The following is a 23686-nucleotide window of genomic DNA, read 5'->3' on the forward strand; positions in this document are numbered from 1 at the left end:
GCTGCTTATTAGAATATAGAATAACCAGCTTCGGTTACGTTTTCAAAGGGTTATAGGGAAATGGAGATGGTCCAGAGAAAAGTTACAAAAGTGACTAAAAACAGGATTAGAAGGGTTCCAAAGATGGTGAGGGGAGATCTCTGTGCCTCAGTTCCCTCATCTGTAAAATGGGGATTAACCGTGAGCCTCACGTGGGACGACCTGATGACCCTGGATCTCCCCCAGCGCTTAGAACAGTGCTCTGCACCTAGTAAGCACTTAACAAATACCAACATTATTATTATTATTATTATCTCCAGGAGATAGGGGAGAGCAATGAGGGGGTGGTTTGAGAGGGAAGAGCTTTTCTTAACTAAATCTGTCGGGTTTTGCTTCTGAGTGGAGCTTGGAGAGCTGATCTGAGCCAGAGATAATCAATCAATCATATTTGAGTGCTTACTGTGTGCACAGCAGTGTACTAAGCGCTTTGGATGCTGTACTAAGTGCTCGGGGAGCCTGGCAGGTTCAGGCCCATTGGGATTTCCTCGGTATCTCCGTGAGCTAGCTTGATCCTGACTGGATTTAATGACTTTTCCGTGGCTTCCAAGTTGATTATTCTACGGGAATATAGCATTTTCCAAGTCACTGGGCATTTTGGGAAGCGGCGTGGCCTAGTGGAAAGACCACAGGCCTAGGGGGTCAGAGAACCCGGGTTCTAATCCTGGTTCCACCCCGTGGCTGCTGTGCGACCTAGGGCGGATCACTTCATTTTTCTGGGTCTCAGTTTCTTCACCTGTAAAACGGGGATTCGATACCCGTTCTCCCTCCTACTTAAACTGTGAGCTCAAGGAGGGAAAGGGACCAAGTTGATTCTCTTGTATCTATCCCAGCGCTTAGGACAGTGTGTAGCATACAGTAGGCACTTCATTCATTCGATAGTATTTATTGAGCGCTTTCTACGTGCAGAGCCCTGTACTAAGCGCTTGGAATGGACAATTCGGCAACAGATAGAGACGATCCCTGCCCCATGACGGGCTCACAGTCTAATCAGGGGAGACGGACAAAAACTCAACAACATGATCACGATAAATAGAATCATGGGGGATGGACACCTCATTAAAATAAATAGGGTAATACAAATATAGACAAATGAGCACAGTATCATTATGTTGGATATAAACTTGCATTTAGACCTTGTATCGTGTCTTTTAATTATCGTGTCCTTGATTCTATTTATCTTGATTCTATTTATTGCCATTATTCCTGTCCGTCTCCCCCGATTAGACTGTAAGCCCGTCAAAGGGCAGGGACTGTATCTGTTGCCGATTTGTCCATTCCAAGCGCTTAGTACAGTGCTCTGCACATAGTAAGCGCTCAATAAATACTATTGAATGAATGAATGAATGAATGATTTTTAACTCCTTGATGATGGGAAATGAGGAAATGAGGAGAATGACCATTCGGGCTGTAAAAACTTTGTAGAGTGACCTGCTCCGTAAGAACCCAGTATTTGTTGGTAATGATAATACTTCCTATTGTACCTCACAAGTTGATGATTCTTCAATCTTTTTTTATGGTATTTAAGCACTTACTATGTACTAAGCACTGGGGTAGATACAAGCTAGTCAGGTTAGACGCAATCCCTGTCCCACCTGGGGCTCCCACGTGGCTTAGTGGATAGATGACTTCCTGTAAGTCAGGAAGTCATGGGTTCTATCCCCGGCTCCGCCACCTGTCTGCTGTGTGACCCTGGGCAAGTCACTTTACTTCTCTGTGCTTTAGTTCCCTCATCTGTAAAATGGGGATTGAGACTGTGAGCCCCACGTGGGACAGGGACTGTGTCCAACCTGATTTCTATATATATCTACACACATAGTAAGCAATTCACTTGGGACTTGTCCAAGGTCACAGAGCAGACAAGCGGCAGAGCCGGGATCAGAACCCAGGTCCTTCTGACCCCCCGGGCCGAGGTTCTTTTCACAAGGCCGCGCTGCTCCTTTTCTGGGGAACAACATAGCGTATACTTTGGGAAGCATTTACTAAGAAAAGTATCTGGGTTTTGGTACGAGTCTGTTAGGAAGGGAGCTGAGCAGATGCTAGAAGCCAAAATGACTCTACAGAGCTGTTCGGAGAGTATTGGAGAGTTCGGAGAGAAGCAGCGTGGCTCAGTGGAAAGAGCACGGGCCTTGGAGTCAGAGGTCATGGGTTCGAATCCCGGCTCTGCCACTTGTCAGCTGTGTGACTGTGGGCAAGTCACTTCACTTCTCTGGGCCTCAGTTACCTCATCTGTGAAATGGGGATGAAGACTGTGAGCCCCACATGGGACAACCTGATTCCCTTGTGTCTACCCCAGCGATTAGAACAGTGCTCTGCACATAGTAAGCGCTTAACAAATACCAGCAGTATTATTATTATTATTGCAACTTTTGGTTTTGCAGCAGGAATAATGCTCTTGGGCTAGAGTCTTGCTTGGGCCAAAAATCCAGGGCCAAACTGGCCCATCATAATAATAATTGTGGTATTTAAGCACTTACTACATGCCAGCTACTGTACTAAGCGCTGGGGTGGATACAAGCAAATCAGGTTGGCCGGCTCTGGTTTCCGCCCGTGTCCAGTTTGCCCAGCACAGCTTTGGCATGGCAGTGGTGATGCTGAATTGGAATTGCTCCTGGCCAAACAGGAAATGATGACACTGACTTTCTGGAAGTTTGCGAGGTTGTCCCGGAAGTCGAATTCCGGCCCTCCCTGTCCGAAATGGGCCATTGTAAGGGGCCAAGACCGATTCTGGGCCTAACCAGGTGTGGCTTTTTGTCCTTCTAACCCTGGGAGCCTGTTTCTCGAGTTTCTACTTTAGGGCTCTTCCTTGGGAAGCATAAAATGGACATTCACAGACAAACACCTATGGACACAACTCCCAGCCTCCAGTCTAATCGCTGCTTCCCTCTCAGGTTAGTCCTGAGGAAGAACCCTTCTTCCTGGTTTTGGGGGATCCCATGGGATCTCCCCAACACTCTCTTTCTATTGTGGGGCGGGACAGTTTTGAGGTTAAAGTGGAGGTGAGTGAAGGCCAGCTTCCCTAGGTGGTGGAAACATATAATAATGTTGGTATTTGTTAAGCGCTTACTATGTGCAGAGCACTGTTCTAAGCACTGGAGGAGATACAGGGTCATCAGGTCGTCCCACGTGAGGCTCACGGTTAATCCCCATTTACAGATGAGGTATTTGAGGCACAGAGATGTGAAATGACTTGCCCACAGTCACCCAGCTGACAAGTGGCAGAGCAGGGATTCGAACCCATGACTTCTGACTCCCAAGCCCATGCTCCTTCACCCTTCATTCTCAGCACCCTATCTGCAACCGCGGGTGGGTGGTTTGGACAGTTTAAAAGCAGCAAGGGGAGAGATAAGAAGCAACAGATTAGAGTCCCGGGGTGTAAATAAAGCTCCCCACACCGGCACAGCACCTATCCCCCAGCTGTCCCTTTAGGAGGGGTAGGGGGGCACAAAGAATCATAATAATTATGACATCTGTTGAGCGCTTACTATGTGTCAGGCACTGTACTAAGAGCAGGGATGGATACAAGCTCCCATTGTATCCACTGGGGAAGCAGCGTGGCTCAGTGGAAAGAGCCCGGGCTTCGGAGTCAGAGGTCATGGGTTCGACCCTCGGCTCTGCCACTTGTCAGCTGGGTGACTGTGGGCAAGTCACTTCACTTCTCTGGGCCTCAGTGACCTCATCTGTAAAATGGGGATTAAGTGTGAGCCTCACGTGGGACCACCTGATGACCCTGTATCTCCCCCAGCGCTTAGAACAGTGCTCTGCACATAGTAAGCGCTTAACAAATACCAACATTATTATTATTATTACAAGCGTATCGGGTTGGACGCAGTCCCTGTCCCACCTGGGCCTCAGTCTCAATCCCCATATGACAGATGAGGGAACTGAGGCCAGTGAAGTGATCAAGGTCACACAGCAGACCAGTGGCAGATCCCGATTTAATAATAATAATGGTATTTGTTAAGCGCTTACTATGTGCCAAGCACTGTTCTAAGCGCTGGGGGAGATACAGGGTCATCAGGTTGTCCCACGTGAGGCTCACGGTCTTAATTACCCCATTTTCCAGATGAGGGAACGGAGGCCCAGAGAAGTGAAGTGACTTGCCCCAAGTCACACAGCAGACAAGTGGCAGAGTCGGGATTGGAACCCACGACCTCTGACTCCCAAACTCGTGCTCTTTCCACTAAGAATTAGAACCCCTGACTTCCTGACTCCCAGGCCCCTGTTCTATCAGTGGAAAGAGCCCGAGCTTGGGAGTCAGAGGTCATGGGTTCTAATCGCTGCTCCGCCACTCGTCAGCTGTGCGACCGTGGGCAAGTCATTTAGCTTCTCTGGGCCTCATTTCCCTCATCTGTAAAATGGGGATGAAGACTGTGAGCCTCACATGGGACGACCTGATGGCACTTTGCACATAGTAAGCCCTTAACAAATACCAACATTATCATCCACCTCACCCGCGCCTTTCCTAAGAATCAGAGCTGGACAGTAACCTCCTTGTGGGCAGGGCACGAATCAGTTCATTGTTGTCCTCTCCCCAGCGCTTACGTACAGTGCTCTGCACACAGTAAGCACTCAATAAAAAGGACTGCATGAAGGAACAAGGGCTGGAGTTGACATTAGAAGCAGCCCCACCTCGGTTACCTCATCTGTAAAATGGGGATGAAGACGGTGAGCCTCATGTGGGACAACCTGACTACCCTGTATCTACCCCAGCGCTTAGGACAGTGCTCTGCCCATAGTAAGCGCTTAACAAATACCAACATTATTATTAGAGCCCAGATCCTTCTGACTCCCAGGCCACTGCGCCATCCACTAGGCCATGCTGCTTCCCCTCCTCTTTCCCCATCACCTTCTCTTCACCATGTTTCCTCCTTTGCATTTTGGGGTTTTTTTGCCCTTTTGCCCCCCCTCCCTGTCACCCTCTCCACCCTCCCATTTTCCTTTTTCCTTGACTGTCCCCCTCTCCATCCACCTCCTCTTCCTCCTTCCTCTTGGCCCCTCCTTGACCTCCCTTGGCCTTCTCCCCTCCTTGTTCCCCCCTTTTCCCCTCGTCACCCGCACCCACATTTTATTGGGTTTTTTTTTCTTTTTCTAGGGGCCCCCCCTTTGCACACACACACACACACAGAGTCCCCTCCCCCCTCCCTCCGCCTGAGGGGGTCGGTGTTGTCGCCGCGGCTGGCTGCGCCGGGCCGCACTGCGGCTGCGCGGCCTCGGGCCGCTTCGGGGGCCGGCCGGAGCGGAGCCGAGCGGACCCGAACGTCGCCGAGCGGAGCCGAACGTCCCCGAGCGGCGCGGGGAGCGGAGCCGAACGTCCCCGAGCGGCGCGGGGAGCGGAGCCGAACGTCCCCGAAGCGGAGCCGAGCGGCGCGGGGAGCGGAGCCCGGCCGAGCTGAGCTCGGGGCTGCAGCAGCGGGGGCCGCCGGCGGCGGAGGAAGAAGAGGCGAGAGGGAGGAGGAGGAAGGCGGGCGAGGTCGTGCAGCCCGGTTTTCCGGTGCCGCCCCCCCCCCCCGTGGCCTCCCCGCCCCCCGATCCGCCGCCGGGGTGGGGGGGGGTGGAGGGGGAGCCACGATGCCGCGCCCCCGGTGAGGAGCAGCTCCGCCTCCCCTCCCCCACCCTCCCCCCAACCCTCCCGCCATGGTCCCCGACCAGCAGGGCAAGGCCACTCACTCGAGCTCTGGGCTGCAGGCCTAGTGGATCCAGCTCCCTTCCTCCTCCTCCTGCACCCTCCCCCTCCCCTCCCTCCCCCCCCCCAGCAGCGATGGCAGAGGAGCAGCCCCCCCCTCCCCACCCTGATGCCCCTCAGCAGCTGCCCCTCAGCCCCGGGGGGGCTCTGCCCACTCTGCTGCCAGGCCTGCCGGGCACCGAGGCCAACGCGCTGCAACACAAGATCAAGAAATCCATCTGGTAAGTGGAGCCCTGCCTTGCGGGGTGCGTGGCTGGAGAGGCGTGCACGGAGAGATTGGGAGAGAGATGCCACCCCAGCCGCATTTCTGCAGCGGAAGGTGGCCGGTGGGGTCGGTTGCGTGGGAGCTGCCAGGGACCCGGGGGGGGCGGGCAGGTTTATAGGACCTCCGGAGATGGGTGTGTGCATGTGTGTCTTAAATCTGCAAGGGTGTGTGGGCCTCAGATCTGCAAATGTATGTGTGTGTGGGGGGGGGGGGCCTTAAGGCCGTGTGTGTGCCTTAAAGCTGTGTGTGTGCGCCTTACATCTGTAAACGTGGGTATGCCTTAAATCCGCAAATGTGTATGTGCCTGAAGTGTGCAAACGTGTGCGTGCCTGAAATGTGCAATCGTGTGCGTGCCTGAAATGTGCTAACGTGTGTGCCTTAAATCTGCAAACGTGTGTGTGCCTTAAAGCTGCGAACGTGTGTGTGCCTTAAAGCTGCAAACGTGTGTGTGCCTCAAATCTGCAGATGTGTGTGTGTGCCTTATATCTGTAAATGTGTGTGTGCCTTAAATCTGCAAGTGTGTGTGTGCCTTAAATCTGCAAGTAGTGTGTGTGTGTGCCTTAAATCTGCAAGTAGTGTGTGTGTGTGCCTTAAATCTGCAAGTAGTGTGTGCGTGTGCCTTAAATCTGCAAGTAGTGTGTGTGTGTGCCTTAAATCTGCAAGTAGTGTTTGTGTGCGCCCTAAATCTGAAAGTGTGTGTGTGCCTTATATCCGTAAGTGTATGTCCCTTGTATCTGTAAATGTGTATGTACCTTAAATCTGTAGTTGTGTGTGTTTGTGCCTTAAAGCTGTACGTGTGAGCCTTATAGCTGTAAATGTGTGTGTGCGCGCCTTAAATCTGTAATTTCTCCCCATCCCCCCATAAATGGGAAAAAAAAGGACTTGAAGCGACTGCAGATAAACACGCCTAAAACTAGGAAATAACTTGTTTCTTTGGTGCCTGGGAGAGGGAGATGGTTGGAAGAGAAGTTACATCGCATGATGGTAGCATGGATCTGAGCCTGGGGGTGGGGAGAGGGAAATGTGTTTACTCCTTTTTGCAGTCACTCAGAAAGAGGGAGGAAGGAGCGTATTGTGAATTTTCGTCCAACCGAGCATTGTGCCCACGAATATTAATATGCAGCACAAAAAAACCCTGGTCTGTTGCCATCCTCCCCACTTCTCCCCCTGTCCAGGGATTAGCTGCTTCTTCTGGATGTTTTTTTTGCACCGTTTATTCCAAGACTGTAATCCTTCCAAGAAGGCTGGGATGAAGGGAGAGGGGGATGGGAGGGAGAGTTCATTCTTATGCATTTCCTGTGAAAAATACGACTTGCCCAAAATACAGAATTGGATTTTAACTGATGCATTCACCCAGAAGGGGAGTGATTCTTTAATGGAAAGAGAATAGCTCACCAGCAGATCGGTCCAAGAGTTCAGATGTTGGACGTTTTGAAATTTAAGACTGCTAGAGGTTGAGGGATTATGATTTTTTTTTAGGGTGTCAGGAACTCAGGTCCTCGTTGGCGGTCTTTAAAATGTTTAGCTTTAATTAAAAAAAAACCAGATTGATAGGATTAGGTGACCCCCGTATCATTAAAAAGTGGAATAAGGAGGATCTAACAGCCTACGTGATGAAAGATAGCAAGATTTTCATTGAAAAACCCCATTTTCGTGGGATTGTAGTGTGGTTGGAGACATGAGCTTTGAACACGATCATATCGCCGTGGAAGAGTCTTTACCCCAAATCACATTTTCAGTATAATTCATCTGTTTTCAAAAAGGAAATGGATAAAAAGCCCAATGTTCTTCAAAATTTGTTACAGCCTTTTTTAAGAGGTAGAAATGGGCTGAAATCAGATATTTCCGAAGGGCAAAAATCTCCTTGATTTATGACAAATGGAGTATTTTGCGAGCCTTTCTTTAATATAAATGTATCCATATATCTTATTTTTAACCTCTATTTTAAACAGCACAATTATAAAAAAATAATCCAGGCACTGCGTACAGTTAGACACATCAGATTTAAAGCAGTGATTACATTTGCCAGGTTTTTAAGCAAAATTGGCATTGGTGGTGTACAGTAATTTTCATATTTTTCTGGCATGTGTCCATGTTGTGATGATACATAATTTGAAATAGGTCAGTGCAGTGTCTGTAGTTTCACACCAGAGCTGGCAGTTGTATATTTTACTTGCAGTACAGATTTTTAAGATGTGTCTATATTTAGCAGAGAAACCTCCTGGATTCTGCGAAGCAATAATATTTTGAGGTGATCTACCTGCAATTAGGGCGTTAGAATATCGATGCACATTTTTTGTCTTACCTCATCCTGGGCTTAAAAAAAAAACCAAAAAAAAAAGCACACAAACCAAAACACATGATGTAATTTAAAGGGAAAGGGATGCTGAATTTGCTGGGTTTTGTTCAGCATTAAGGTTGTACCGAAGCCAAAGCATTTAACATTTTTTTCCCCCCCCGTAAACATGATGATGGAAATTAGCATCCAAATTATCATCAGCTAGAATTACCTACTCCTGTTTTCATTATGTTCAGATTGTGTATCATGTCCTAAATTGAAGACAAAATGGCTACTAATACCCTCTCCTTTAAGCTCTTAAAGGGAATTTAAAAAAGCAGGTTATAATTTACATTTTTGGGGGTCATTTTAACCAAAGTTGAAGGAAACCTTCAATTTCTCATTAAAGTAATAATTCTACCTACTGTATCATTAATGTGCCGCTCAATAGAAAGTCTTCGAAACCAACTGGGATTTCAGCAGCGGTGATAGAAATGTTTTCTTTCAATCACGGAAATTGTTCAATTTTCCATCTCTTTGACCCCTCATATTCTCATGACCGTAACAGCTGAGAACTGTCAAATCAGCTTTGACATATGTAGAACTCCTCAACGTTATCAATCCATTCTCAGCTCTTTCCTTGAAAATCTAACGGGTGGGGGGGGGGGGAAAAACACCTCACTGATCCCGTATTGCTTAAATAGCGTTTCTGTATTTTAAAAACAAGGCGCTATTTCCTGATATCGATTTATTTGGGGTCTGCACCATTAGAAATCTTAGGAAAAACACTTCCTCCTTCGTGCAGTATTTGCATCTGTAGAACAAGCAGCGGTAACTGCTTTGGGTTTCTTTAATAATTGCCGGCATCTTTTTGCAGAGCTTTGATTTCCATTATTCATCAGGAAATGAGGATGGCTGTGGGGAAAGAAGGAAAAAAAAACCCCCACGTATAAAACAATGGCCGTTCATCCCCATGTGTCTTTCTCTAAGACGTACTGTTTTCCGAAGTAGATGTGTTGCCCAGAAAATGAAGTGGCCAAGCTACGTTTGTAAAATCGATCAGTTTAAGGCAGTGTGGGCGTCCAATTCCCAGTTTTTGAGGTGAGAATATGGTTTTATTTGTCCTTTCAAGACATCCGTTAACTTCCCACAGTCTCCGAAAGATGCAGCAGGCTTGAGCTACGTTGTGATCCAGTCTTACCTTATTTTTATTTGGATCCCCAGCAGAAGTTAATTGAAAACGCAATTGCAGTTTCTGGTTTGCAAATGGGCTGTCAAGGAAAACAGGAGGGGAGAATAGAGTAGCTGGTAAAACACTGGACTTGCAGATCACAAACAAGCCTGCGCTTGTCCTTCCACTGTACAAATATAAATATAGTATATGATGTAGGCCTGTAATGGACAATGAGTTATTCATTATCATGGCTTGGAGTTAATTTATTCGGTTTATTAAATTAAAATGCCATTTGACAAAAGAAGAAGGTCTATTGTAATTGCAAACATCTAATAGGTCTTTAAAATCCAGTGAAGGAGTAAAGTACTAGTATTTAAAGTCGAAAGCACAGTTGCCCCTTTGTAGAAGACTCTAAATTAGCAGGGATCTGCTTATTATTAGGAAAATCGATCTGAAAAATTTCTCCAATGTAGAAAAACAGTTGTTGGGAATATCGTTTAGGCTTGCAGGTTTGGTTTTTGATCCGTTCGGCCAGGGACACTTTTAATCTGGGTTGCCTGTGTCTTTCTCAGATTTGGACATTTTCTTACCACTCTGATGTGAGGGCCTGGATTATGAGACTGCTTTTTCCTGATGATGGATTATAAATTTGGACCGGAAAGAACACGTCCTTCGCATTGCTTAGATTTTCCGCTTAGTGTTAGTTTGGGCAGGTTTGTAAGGCTTCCCATCTTTTGTGGCCATTAGGACTTTATTTGGCTAGTCTAAGATTCATATAAGCTTTAATACCTGTTGGCCCAGACAATAAACCAAAGGAAATTTACCTCAGCCAGTTCAGTAACCTGTACTATAATTGAATATTGTAGAAATGCCTGTTGGATCTGTGTTCCTGGGTCCTTGACGTATTTATCCAAAATGTGATATGCTCACTCCTTGACCATGGTTGGCTGTGTCTTTGATGAGTTCCGGGTTAAGGAAAACTCACGTTAAGGCAGATACGGTTTGACTGAAGCCACGCCTTCCTTCCGACATCAAATCCCATTCTATCCAGAGAGCTGCCTGTTGTCATGAGAACGTTCCCTAATTCCCTAACAGCGTCCCATCCCAAAATGCAGAATGAACACACACGTTAGGGAAGAACGGAGACTATATAGTAGTTGTCTTGCGTACCTTAGGAAGGTAGCCTGAAAAGGTTCATATACAGAGCCGGATTCACCGATATTTTGGAGGGGGTGTAATGTAAAGTCAAGGGCGTAGCGTTGGGCGGAACGCAACAAGTGAGTTTGAATCCGGCGGTGATTTTTGTGGCTTTACCTCACCACACTCCAGCCTAGTGGAAAGAGTGACCCGGAGAATCAGGAGACTGGATTTCTCCTTCCCGTTCTGGGCAAGTCAATAATAATAATAATGTTGATATTTAAGCGCTTAGTAGGTGCAGAACACCGTTCTTAGCGCTGGGGTAGATACAGGGTCATCAGGTTGTCCCACGTGGGGCTCACAGTCTTCATCCCCATTTTACAGATGAGCTCACTGAGACACAGGGAAGTTACGTGACTTGCCCACAGTCACACAGCTGACAAGTGGTAGGGTCAGGATTCGAACCCATGACCGCTGACTCCCAAGCCCGGGCTCTTTCCACTGAGCCACGCTGCGTCTGTCATGAAGCAGTCTTCATCGGGAAAATGGGAATAAGATAGATTGGATCAGGTCCAGTCTGGTAACCTTGTATCTGGTTGGCACGTAGTTCGTGTGTAGAATAAATGGCATGAGAATAGCAACAGCGATAGTAATAATTATTAGAGAAGCAGTGTGGTGTAGTGGATAGAGTAGAGAGAGCATGGGCCTGGGAGTCAGAAGGTCATGGGTTCTAATGCCGGCTCTGCCATCTATCTGCCGTGTGACTTTGGGCGAGTCACTTCCCTTCTCCGTGCCTCAGTTACCTCATCTGTAAAATGGGGATTGAGACTGTGAGCCCCAAGGGAGTCAGGGTCCGTGTCCAACCCGATCCACCCCAGTGCCTAGTACAGTGCCCGGCACATAGTAATCACTTAACAAATACCAGATATTATTATTGTTAGTAATCATTCAGTCTTGCAGAGCTGAGCTTTCAGGGCTTCAAGAGAGGAGAGAGTTCGATTGAGTATTAGTAGTTTTTAATGCAGAAAATCCTCTGTCCAGTTCTAGCTCCAAGAAGTCAATGTTTTTTATTGAGTGCCTTCTACATGCACAGCACTCTACTAAGCGCTTGGGAGAATACGACAGAGTTAGCAGATTTCCTAAAGATTGAACTATTGTGAATTTGGAAGAAGAGATTTGATCTTATGTAGCACTTACTTGGTAGAGTAGATGGGGACCCAATTATTCTTTAGAAGAAGTCTTTGAAGTAGTTAGGTAAGGAACCACTACCTTGTTTGGAAGAAGAAATAACCAAAAGGACCCACAAACCGAAAACTGGTTTCCAATTCCCTTGTGCTGGAAAAAGTGTTGTATGATCCTACGGGTGTAAAGTGTGGAAGAGGCTTTTTCACGGTCGAGCTCAAACGTGGGTGAAGGTTTAGATTTGGATTCGCCTTCTCCCTCCCCCGTCCAAACAAGGGGACAGGGACCATGAGAAGCAGCATGGCTTAGATAGACCACAGACCTGGGAGTCGGAAGGACCTGGGTTCTAATTCTGGCTCCACCACGTGTTTGCTCCGTGACCTTAGTCACTTCATTTCACTTCTCTGTAAAATGGGGGTTAATAATAATGTCGGTCTTTGTTAAGCGCTTACTATGTGCAGAACACTGTTCTAAGCTCTGGGTTAAATTTACAGGGTAATCAGGCTGTCCCACATGAGGCTCACAGTCTCAATCCCCATTTTACAGATGAGGTAACTGAGGCACAGAGAAGTTAAGTGACTTGCCCACAGTCACACAGCTGACAAGCGGCAGAGCCGGTATTCGAACCCATGACCTCTGACTCCCAACCCTGGGCTCTTTCCACTGAGCCACGCTGCTTCTCTAAGAGTGTGAGGCCCACATGGGATAGGGGCTGTGTCCAATGTGATGAACTTGTACCTTCCCCAGTGTTTAGAGCAGTGCGTGGCGCGTTCAGTGAAACAGCACGGCCTAGTGGATAGAGCCCAGGCCTGGAAGTCAGAAGGATCTGGGTTCTAATCCCAGCTCTGCTCCTTGTCTGCTGTGTGACCTTGGGCAAGTCACTTCACTTCTCTGTGCCTCAGTTTTCTCATCTGTAAAATGGGTATTAAGACTGTCAGCTCCATGGGGGACAGGGACTGTGTCCAACCTGATTACCTCGTGTCCATCCCAGAGCTTTAAACAGCGCTTGGCACATAGAAAGCGCTTAACAAGCACCATAATTAGCATCATTATTATTATTATATCTAATCCCCAACTGTATATTCTCTCCCAGAGTTTAGTATTCATTTGATTCATTCAGTCATATTTATTGAGCACTTACCGTGTGCAGAGCACTGTACTAAGCACTTATGACAGTGTTTTGTACCCCGTAAGCACTTAATCCATGCTGTTCCTACTAAAGTCACACTATCAGGAGCATCAACTTTGAATTTGAAGACTGGGTCTCCATGGGATCCTATGTGGAGAAGCCTTCTCTTCATCCCAGAAGATGCGGTCCTGGGAAATTTTTGCCGAACTTTCTTGCTCAAAGGAAATCCGGCGGAGGTCATTCCTCCCTTTTCCCCTAATTGCTGAGTTCTCTGCAGTTCCAATCAGATCAGATGATTTGGTTTCCGTTGTCAGTTCAGCACCAGGGTATTAAAGGATTTTCTTTTAGTTGTTATCTTTGTTTCCAGGAGCCGTTTTTATGACACATTAGCAGGGCCTAAAGTGAAGCCTTTCTCAGTCCTGGGCTCTCTGACTTAACCCCGGGTCTTGCGGTTGATGACTTTCTCCTCTGTCTTCAGGCAGGCATTCACTCTGTCCCAGAAGTGAATACTTCTCCCTTGGAGTTATTGGGAGTTCAAAAGGCGGAATTGTCACCCTGAAGAACAGGCAACAGGTAGTGGAAAATGAGTATCTTAGAGGCACCCTCAGCCGTGAGGAGCTTGGGATTCCCCATCTCCCTTCAGAAAAAGACGCAGAGAACACCGGCAACGCTTAAATGAGGCAAGATCTCATCTGTGTGTTTGGAGGAATGTCTTTCCTCATTTATTTTTAAAGACTCACTATTCCTTTTTGGAATGGGAAACACACTCTGGATTGCAAGGCTGAAGGAAAATTTGGTTCTTCGCCGATGCGCCTCTGCAGGTTTTTTGGCTTTTTGCGAGGGAGAAAGTTGAAGTTATTGCTGAACTGTGTGCTTTTCTCTGGAAAAAAATGGTTGTTTTTGCACGGGGGGAACATTCTTCTTTAGTATAGAAATTGAATTTCCGACCAAGCTTTTTAAAACACGAACTAAAACACCTGGACCAAAATCACTTGAAAAAACAACTGCAAGCAATTGAAGGGAATTGAAATACATTCATGAAAAAATACGTCAGGTGATCGAACACTCATTATGCAGCCTTTAAGTGTGTGAAGTATTTGCAGCAACGTGATTAAAATAATTAACTGCATTCAATATGCTCTAGGTCGTCAATCAAGAAATAAATGTGGAGTTTGACATTTTAATAAAATAACTTCTTTTTTTCTATTTTAATAAATTGAACATTCAAATGTACTGGGTCTTTTGCATTAAATAAGGAACTCTTGTAGTTGCTGGAGGAACTAGAGAAACAGTGTGACCTAGTGGAAAGCAAATGGGCCTGGGTGTCAGAGGACTTGGCTTCCAAACCCGGCTCCACCACTTGTCTGCTGGGCGACCTAGGGTGGGTCACATAACTTCTCTGGGCCTCAGTTTCCTTATGTGTTAAATAGATGTTCTCCCACTTACACTGTGAGCCTCATGGGGGGTTGGGAAGAGGAGCGATGCTAGTTCTGATTAACTTGTGTCTAGCTCAGTGCCTAGTCCAGTACTTGGTATGTAATAAGCGCCTACCATATACTACAATCATTATTGTTATTCCATATTGATAGAGTACCACACAATACAGATTTCCAGGTATTTCAGAATGGCTGTTTTATAAGGCTAGGGCCTCTTTTTTATGTTTTTTTAAGTGCTTACTCTGGGCAGGGCACTGTGCTGAGTGCTGGGGTGGACAGTAATAAGCTCTGCCCCTCCAGAAATGGAGCCAACGAAACTCAGGAAATCAAGGAGCTGAACTCGGCCTTCCTCCGCCTTAACCATATCCCCGATTGGGACAAGAGTCTAGACTGTAAGCGTGTCGTGGGCAGGTATATCTCTGTAATGTATTGATTGTATTGTTTTGTAATAGTAATGTATAGTAATGTATAGTACAATAAGTGTATACAATAAGTGTATACACTATAGTATAGTATAGTAGTATAGTAAAGTATTTATTGATCTATTTATGTTGATGCCTGTCTCCCCCTCTAGACTTGAGCTCATTGTGGGCAGGAGTTGTCTGTTGTTAGATTGTACTCTCTCAGACACTTACCGCAGTGATCTGTACAGAGAAAGCGCTCAATAAATAGGATTGGATGAATGAATGGGGTCTGTTTATTGTAATATCGTATTCTCCCAAGCACTCAGTAAGTACAGCAGACTGAATTGAATTAATAATAATAATATTAGTATTTGTTAAGAGCTTACTAGGTGCCAAGCGCTGTTCTAAGTGCTGGGGGAGATATAAGGTCATCAGGTTGTCCCACATAGGACTCACAGTCTTCATCCCCCTTTGACAGATGAGGGAACTGAGGCACAGAGAAGTTAAGTGACTTGCCCAAGGTCACACAGCTGACAAGCGGCAGAGCCGGGATTAGAACATACGACCTCTGACTCCTAAGCCTGGGCTCTTTCCACTTGAGCCACGCTGCTTCTCATGTTTTTGTCCATCTGTCTCCGATTAGACTGTAAGCCCGTCAATGGGCAGGGATTGTCTCTCTCTGTTGCCAAATTGTCCATTCCAAGCGCTTAGTACAGTGCTCTGCACATAGTAAGCGCTAAATACTATTGAATGAATATTGAATGAATGAATGAATGGACTGTACAACCATATAGAGTATATTAAACATGTGTTATGAGGCATCGAAAGAGCAGAAATGTCGATGGCATGTAGAATTAAAGAAAAAGAAATTAGGAGGAAGGAAGTGGGAATAAGTTTCCCTGAGGGAAAGTCGTTTTTGGCGGCCTCGATCCTCGAGATGAAAGCTGATGTAGCTGTAGTGAGCGCGTGCTGGAATTGGGGCTTGTAACACGTGGGGTTCCGCAATAGATAGAATGAAGATATAAAAGGAAGGGGAAATCATTAAGAGGAAGTGTGGGGGAGGGGAAATCAATTAATAAATCAATTTTTTGGAGTGCTTACTGTGTTCCGAGCAGTGTATCAAGCGCTGGGGAAAGTATAACACCACAGAATTGGTAGACGTGTTCCCTTCCCACAAGGAGTAGCGTGGTCTAGTGGATCGAGTATGGGATGGGAGTCAGAGGGCCTGGGTTCTAATCTCAGCTCTACCATTTGTCTGCTGTAATTTTATTTATACTTATGCCTGTCTCCCCCTCTAGACCGTAAAGTCGTGTGGGCAGGGAATGTGTCTGTTATATTGTAATCTCCCAAGCTTTTTCTACAGTGTTCTGCACACTAAGCGCTCAATAAATACGAACGACTGACTGCTTTGTGACCTTGAGTAAGTCACTTCGTTTCTCTGGGCCTCAGTTACCTTGTCTGTAAAATGGGGATTAAAACTGTGAGCCTTATGTGAGACATGGACTGTTCCCAGCCTGATTAGTTTATATCTACCCCAGCGCTTAGCACAGTGCCTGCCACACAGTAAGTGCTTAACAAATACCATAAAAAAGGAAAAACGAGTTTCCAATTTGAGTTCTGGGATAAAATGGCTCATTTTTCCCTCAGTCGTGTGATCCAAGAACTGTTAGTGTAAATAGCAGAGTCAGAGTGCATGTGGGAGACTGTAGCTCTAAATTGTAAGCTTCTCTTGCTCCTCTAGACTTTCAGCTCATTGTGGGCAAGGAATGTGTCTTTATTGTTGTATTGTACTCTCGCAAGCGCTTAGTACAGTCCTCTGCACACAATAAGTGTTCAATAAATATGATTGAACGAATAAGGGATAGAATAGAGGCAGGGTTTTCACTGTCCTCCAATCCTTTTAGCTCTGTGACCCAGCCTTTTGAACCCCGTGGACAGGGAGGATAGAGTGTAAAGCTAGAATATAATAGTAATAACTGCGGTATTCGCTAAGCGGTTACCATGTGCCAACCACTCTTCTAAGCGCTGGGGTAGATACAAGGTGATCAGGTCAGACAGTCCCATCTCACCACAGTCTTAATCCCCATTTTACAGCTGAGATAACCAAGGCCCAGAGAGGTTAAGTGACTCGCCCCAGGTCACACTGACACGTGGCGGAGCCGGGATTAGAACCCACATCCTCTGACTTCCACTTTCCACTAGACCACGTTACGGGGGGCTTCGCGCAGCAGTTGTGCAGTGACAGGTGCCCCTGATTTTCACTTCATGTAAGGGGGTGGTCTAAATAGAATTGCTGCATTCCTTTGTAGTGTCAATACATTTATTTCACCTGAAACGTTGTCAATTTCGGACTTAATTCAGAAACCGGGGTGAAATTTTCTGCAGGAGATGGAGCCCGTTGGCTATAAAGAAGGTTGGCCCTCAAGTAGACTGACCGCTTAATGGCTACAGGATTTCCCACTGCCGAAGATCAGGAAGCGAGTTACGCTTCAGGAAGTCGGGGAACCGACAGAGGGATGGAGAGCTCAAATACGCGTGCGAGAAGGGAGACTATTTCCTGTTCTGAGTCTCGTCAGCCGTTTCAGACGATGTCCCGCAAATTTACTATGGTAGAGTAATAATGATGATATTTTTTAAGCGCTTACTACTGTTCTAAGCCCTGGGATAGCAACAAGGTGATCAGGTTGTCCCACGTGGGGCTCACAGTCTTAATCCCCATTTTACAGTGGAGGTCACTGAGGCACAGAGAAGTCAAGTGACTTGCCCGAAGCCTCACAGCTAAGTGGCAGAGCCGGGATTAGAACCCACGACCAAGCCCAGGCTCTTTCCACTGAGCGACGCTGCTTAGCTGAGTGTTGGTCTCCCCTGAGTGGATCTCATTAGATAAAACCTATCGAAAGCCCGCTCCTTCGTGTAAATTGTTGGATTGTACTCTCCCAGCTGCTTAGTACAGTGCTCTGCGCGAGGTCCTCTAGATTGTAAGCACGCTGTGGGCAGGGAATGTGTTTTATTGTTATATGGTACTCTCCCAATCGCTTAGTCTAGTGATCTGCACAAGGTCAGCGCTCAGATACGATTGAGTGATTGTAATTGCTCCATAAATACCAGTGATTGATAGTAATTGCTCAGTAAATGCCTTTCATCGATTGACTGAAAAACCCTTTGAGACTAGAGAAATCAGCAAGTGCCTATTTGGGTGTTTGCCTAATGATGTTTGTTAAGCACTTACTAGATGCCACTGTACTAGACTCTGGGGTGGATCCAAAGCTAATCAGATTGGACACCATCCCTGTCCCACCTGGGGCTCATAGTTTTAATCCCCATTTTACAGATGAGGTAACTAAGGCACAGAGAAACCAAGTGGCTTGCCCAAGGTCACGCGGCAGGCAAGTGGTGGAGTCAAGATTAGAATCCAGGTCTTCTGACCCGTGCTCTTTCCACTAGGCCACACTGCTTCTCGGTGGAGAAGGGGGAAGTGGGTCGATCACCTCCTTGGTGGAGGTAGGATTTTGACCTCGGTGGGTGATATTTGCCGTTATTTATTGTTGGTTGGAAAAGATTAATGATTCTTTCTGGTACTCAGCCAGGGAAGAAACTCATCATTGAACTGGTGCAAAGAGAATGGGCTGCAGAGTCGAGAGTCCTGGGTTCTAATCCAAGAGTTGCCCCAGTCTGCGGTGAAACCTTGGGCAAATCACTAACTAGTCTGGGCCTCACTTGCCTCATTTGTAACAGAGGGAATAAAATACCTACTTTTTTATGTATATTTCTTAAGTGCTTACAGTGTGGTAGTCAGTATACTAAGTCCTGGGGTAGACACAAGCTAATTCAATCTCATTTATTGAGCGCTTATTGTGTGCAGAGCACTGTACTAAGCGCTCAGAACGTGGCTCATTGGAAAGCACCCGGGCTTGGGAGTCAGAGGTTGTGGGTTCTAACCCCGCCTCTGCCACTTGCCAGCTGTGTGACTTTGGGCAAGTCACTTGACTTCTCTGTGCCTCAGTTACCTGATCTGTAAAATGGGGATTAAGACTGTGAGCCCCACGTAGGACAACCTGATCACCCTGTATCCCCCAGTGCTTAGAACAGTGCTTTGCACATAGTAAGCGCTTAACAAATACCACCATTTATTTTAATTTTTTTTTTACAATTTGGCAACAAATAGAGACATTCCCTACCCAGCGGGCTCACAGTCTAGAGGGTTGGACCCAGTCCCTGTCCCACATGGGGCTCAGAGTCTTAATCTGCATTTTTCATAGGCCCAGAGAAGTGAGGTGACTTGCCCAAGGTCACACAGCAGACAAGAGGTGGAGCCGGGATGAGAACCCGGGTCCTTCTGAATCCCAGGCCTGTGCTCTATCCACTGGGCCACGCTGCTTCACCACCATCTTAGATCGAGAGACCCGTTGTGGGACGGAGTATGTGCCGTTTGATTATCCTGTGTTTTACTCCAGCGCTCAGAGTGTTTGGCACATCAGTGAGTGCTTAATAAACACTAATTATTACCTCCTCAGGGATTTGTCCCCAGACTCAGGGGAAAAAAAGGCAAGGCTGACACAACTTGGACTAAGGAACTCCAGCTGCATATCGACGAAATTCACCTCGAAGCCGGTGATTCAGTCGAGCGGCTTGTATAAGGTTCAGGAAATTATTGGAATTAAAATAATAGTTATGGTATTTGAGCGCTTACTACGTGCCAGGCTCTGTACTAAGTATTGGGGTGGATACAGCAAATCATGTTGGACCCAATCCCTGTGTCATGTGAGCTCACAGTCTCAGTCCCCATTTTCTAGATGGAGGAACTGAGGCACAGGGAAGTGAAGTGACTTGTCCACGGTCACATAGTGGACACGTGCGGAGCTGGGATTAGAACCCATGACTTTCTGACTCCTAGGCCCGGAATCTATCCACTATGCCATGCTGCTTCTCAATGAATACTAAAATGAATACTGTCTTTGTTTTTGAACCTAGGTGAAGTTTTCATAAAAGATCCTGGCTCACTTTCTCCCATAGGAGTATAAGCGCAGCCTAGTGGAAGAGCCTGGGCCTGAGAGTCGGAGGATGTGGGTTCTAATCCCGGCTCCGCCACATATCTGTTGTGTGCCTATGGGCAAGTCATTTAACTTCTCTGTGCTGCAGTTATCTCACCTGTAAAGTGGGGATTAAGACTGTGAGCCCCAAGTGGGACCGGGACTGTGCCCGACCTGAACCACGGGAATCTACCCCAGCGCTTAGAACAGTGTTTGGCAGATAGTAAGCGTCTAACAGATATCACAGTTATTATCAGGAAAACCTCAGCCCAGTCCTCCTTCAGAAACGTGCAGAGGCTTGGTTAGAACAACCCCAGCCCCACCCTCCTCTGAATCTTTCTAGTTCTGTAACCTGGCAGTTTCAACACTGTAGTGGCAGGAAAAGGGAGTGGGAAGCCGTCCTGGCCCTTTGGAGAGGTCTCGCTCAGCGATAACCAATTGACAGGTGGTTCTCATTATTACCACACATTCAAAAATCATTTAGCCGTTTGCCCCGCCTCCCCAAATTTCACTTAAATGCTTACAGAAAAATGGTTACTAATGGCATGTGAGGTGGTTAGCGAGTAGATGTGTTGATTTCACAATGTAAGACATGGTCATCTCTCTTGTGAAACAATCCCGGCTCTGCCACTTGTCTGCCGGGTGACCCTGGACAAGTCATTTGCCTTTTCTGTTACCTCATCTGGAAAATGGGGATTCATACTCTAAACCCCATGTGGGACAGGGACTGTGTTCAACCCGATTAGCTTGTATCTACCCCAGTGCTTAGTGCAGTGCCTGGCACATAGTAAGTGCTTAACAAATACCATAAAAATTAAAATCCTAGTAATGTAGCACAGGAAATAGGAAGCCTGTTTTTCCAAAATGATGAGGTTTTAGTGATGAAAAAGTTGACCTGGGTCATTTCAGTGGAGGCTCTCACTTCCATTCGACCCTCACTCCAAGATAATGTACATTTCAATCCAGCTTCAGCAAAAGGGCTAAAATGTCTATTTATAAGCAGCTGCCTGTCCAAAATAAGAGGAATTCACCAAGGGCACGGCAGTTAAATAGACATTGCTTTGATTTGCTTATTGAAAACCCTTTGAATAATATGGGGAAAAGGACTTAATATGCCGGTATCATCCATATGTCTTCAAGTCGCCTTTGCTTTTCCGCTGAATCAATTAATCAGTGGTATTAATTGAGCATTTACGGTGTGCAGAACACTGTACTAAGCCTTCCCGGTTCATTTTTCTAGGAAAAAAAGCCTTCACTCCCCCATCTCCCCACTTAGCAAGAAGCTCTAGTAATTACGCATCCACCTCCACATCGAACAGAAATTCCTTACCATCGGCTTTAAACCACCGTCAGAGTGAGGCTCGGTGGAAGAGCAGGGGCTTAAAAGACGAAGGACGTGGGTTCTGATCCCGGCTTTGCCACATGTCTGCTGTGTGACCTTGGGCAAGCCACTTAACTTCTCAGTGCCTCCGCTGCCTCATCTGTAAAATGGGGATTAAAAGTGTGAGCCCTATATGGAATAACCTGATTACCTTGTCTCTACTCCAGTGTTTAAAGCAGTGCTTGGCAAATAGTAAGTTCATAACAAATGCCATAATTATTATTATTATTATTACTGTCAGCAGTTACGTGCACAGCAGTAATTTATTTTAATGCCTGTCTCTCCCTTTAGACTGTAAACTCCTCTTGGGCAGGGAATGTATTTACCAGCATTGCGCAGTGGATAGAACATGGGCCTGGGAGTCAGAAGGTCATGGGTTCTAATCCCGGCCCTGCCACTTGTCTGCTGTGTGACCTTGGGCAAGTCACTTCACTTCTCTGTGCCTGAGGTACCTCATCTGGAAAATGGGGATTGAGACTGTGAGCCCCACGTGAGACAGGGATGATGTCCAACCTGATTATCTTGTATCTACCTCAGTGCTTAGTACAGTGCCTGGCACATAGTCAGTGCTTAACAAATACCACAATTATTATTATTATTATCATTACCCTCCCAAATGCTTAGTACAGTGCTCTGCACACAGTAAGTACTCAATAAGTACCATTGATTGATTGATACAACAGAGTTAGGAGACACTTTCCCTGCACATAAGAAGCAAATTCTGCTCTGTATTGTTTGCCCTTATAATTATCTCAGTTGTTAATAATAATAATAATAGTAGAAATAATCATTATACTAGTGGCATTTGAGTGCATACTATATGCCAAGCCCTTTATTAAATTTTGGAGTAGATACAAGATAATCAGGTCCCACATAGGGCTCACATTCTAAGTAGGAGGGGAAGCAGGTTTTGAATCCCCATTTTACAGATGAGGGAACTGATGCACAGAGAAGTTAAGCGACTCCAAGGTCACACAGCAGACAGGTGTCAGAGCTGAATTCAGAACTCAGGTCGTCTGACTTCCCAGGCCCATGCTTTTTCCATTTGGCCACACGACTTCTCAAAACAAAATAACAAAATAGTGTGGAAAATTATTTATTCCATCAAATTAAACTGTCTAAACACTGTTTTCTAAAAATAAATTGAGGAAATCTGATCATTACAACCTGTGCTTATTGTTGAGAGTAGGAATACAACTTGAATGATTTTTCACCGTTCAATGAAACCAAACTAGAAGTTAAACAACTTGATGATATTTCTGAGGCTTTTATCAAAGCTTTTTTTTCATCTCCACCTCATGGCACATGGGAGATAAATGTTTTGTTCACTTTTCATTGGTATAACTTGGACTGCTGAGAGGTTGGAAGGTCATAACTAATTTAGTGGATTGGAGAGAGATGGGGGAAAAAAGGGTTTTGTGATTTTTTTTGGCCACTAAATTGGCGGCATAACTCATCTTCTTAAGGTAAGAATCACACAAGGAATGTCGAACTTAGGTGTCCACTGTTTATTATTTCTCATTTACTTCTGTGTGCAACTTAAAAACTGGCTTTTGTTAAAAACAACTGCCTGTAGTTTGAGAAACGGCATTCTTAGAAATTGCTTTATTACAGTTTGTCAGTTAGGTGTTTCAGCATTGCTCAGTTTTCCCTAAGTAGTTTCTGTTGCAGAAACCCTGTACTTGGGCATCTGACAGTCTGTGATTTAGATTGTAAGTTTTGGATCTAATGTGTCTGAACCTGTAAAGGCTTTGTGAACAACCCAGAAAAAACAGGAATTTTCATTTAGGTGTCATTACCCCCCGCCCCCCAACTTTTAAACTTAAAGGTGTTGATAAGCACCTTCCTAGAAGCTTATTGGAATATCATTCTTTGCATAATATATTTTACCCAGATTTATTATACACTGTATTCCTTTAGGTACCTTAAGCTTTTGTGGTAGGTAGGAATCTGTGCCTTTGGCTTGTTGCAAGGGCCTTCAGGGAGTGGTATCATTTTTATATAAATAGCTTCCATTTCCTTGAAATCATTTTCTGGGAAACACAGCTTAACCCCTGTGTGTTTCTCCCTTCAAACTCCCCTTCTAATAATAACTAATAATAAATGTGGTATTCATTAAGTGCTTACTAGATACCAGGCACTGTACTAAGCCTTGGGCTGGATAATAATCATAATGTTGGTATTTGTTAAGCGCTTACTATGTGCGGAGCACAGTTCTAAGTGCTGGGGTAGATACAGGGTAGTCAGGTTGTTCCACATGAGGCTCACAGTCTTCATCCCCATTTTACAGATGAGGTAACTGAGGCACAGAGAAGTGAAGTGACTTGCCCAAAGTCACACAGCTGAGAAGTGGCAGAGCTGGAATTCGAACCCATGACCTCTGACTCCCAAGCCTGTGCTCTTTCCACTGAGCCATGCTACTTCTCTGTATAAGCAAATATATAAGCAATATATATATATGGATATCAGCAAATCGGGTTGGACACAGCCCCTGTCCCGTGTGGGAGCCACAGTCTCAATCCCCATTTTAAAGATGAGGAACGAGCAC

General features: G+C 45.9%; 1 protein-coding gene and 1 long non-coding RNA gene across 2 annotated transcripts in view; one reads left to right on the forward strand and one right to left on the reverse strand.

The window, feature by feature from the left end:
- Positions 1-5797: 5797 nt before the first annotated feature.
- The window catches only part of RFX7 (regulatory factor X7), a 99163-nt gene continuing 81274 nt past the window's right edge, over positions 5798-23686 (forward strand). The window contains exon 1 of the mRNA XM_029070533.1: positions 5798-5943. Within this exon, the coding sequence (XP_028926366.1) occupies positions 5798-5943 (146 nt within the window). The remainder of the gene's footprint in view (positions 5944-23686) is intronic.
- LOC114813755 lies at positions 8962-10451 on the reverse strand. The gene is made up of 3 exons (XR_003761498.2): positions 10264-10451; positions 9467-9536; positions 8962-9180 (listed from the first exon to the last, which is right to left on the reverse strand). It is a non-coding gene; the product is annotated as an uncharacterized LOC114813755 (long non-coding RNA).

This window comes from Ornithorhynchus anatinus, chromosome 8, assembly GCF_004115215.2.
Source record: "Ornithorhynchus anatinus isolate Pmale09 chromosome 8, mOrnAna1.pri.v4, whole genome shotgun sequence".
Lineage (NCBI taxonomy): Eukaryota > Metazoa > Chordata > Mammalia > Monotremata > Ornithorhynchidae > Ornithorhynchus > Ornithorhynchus anatinus.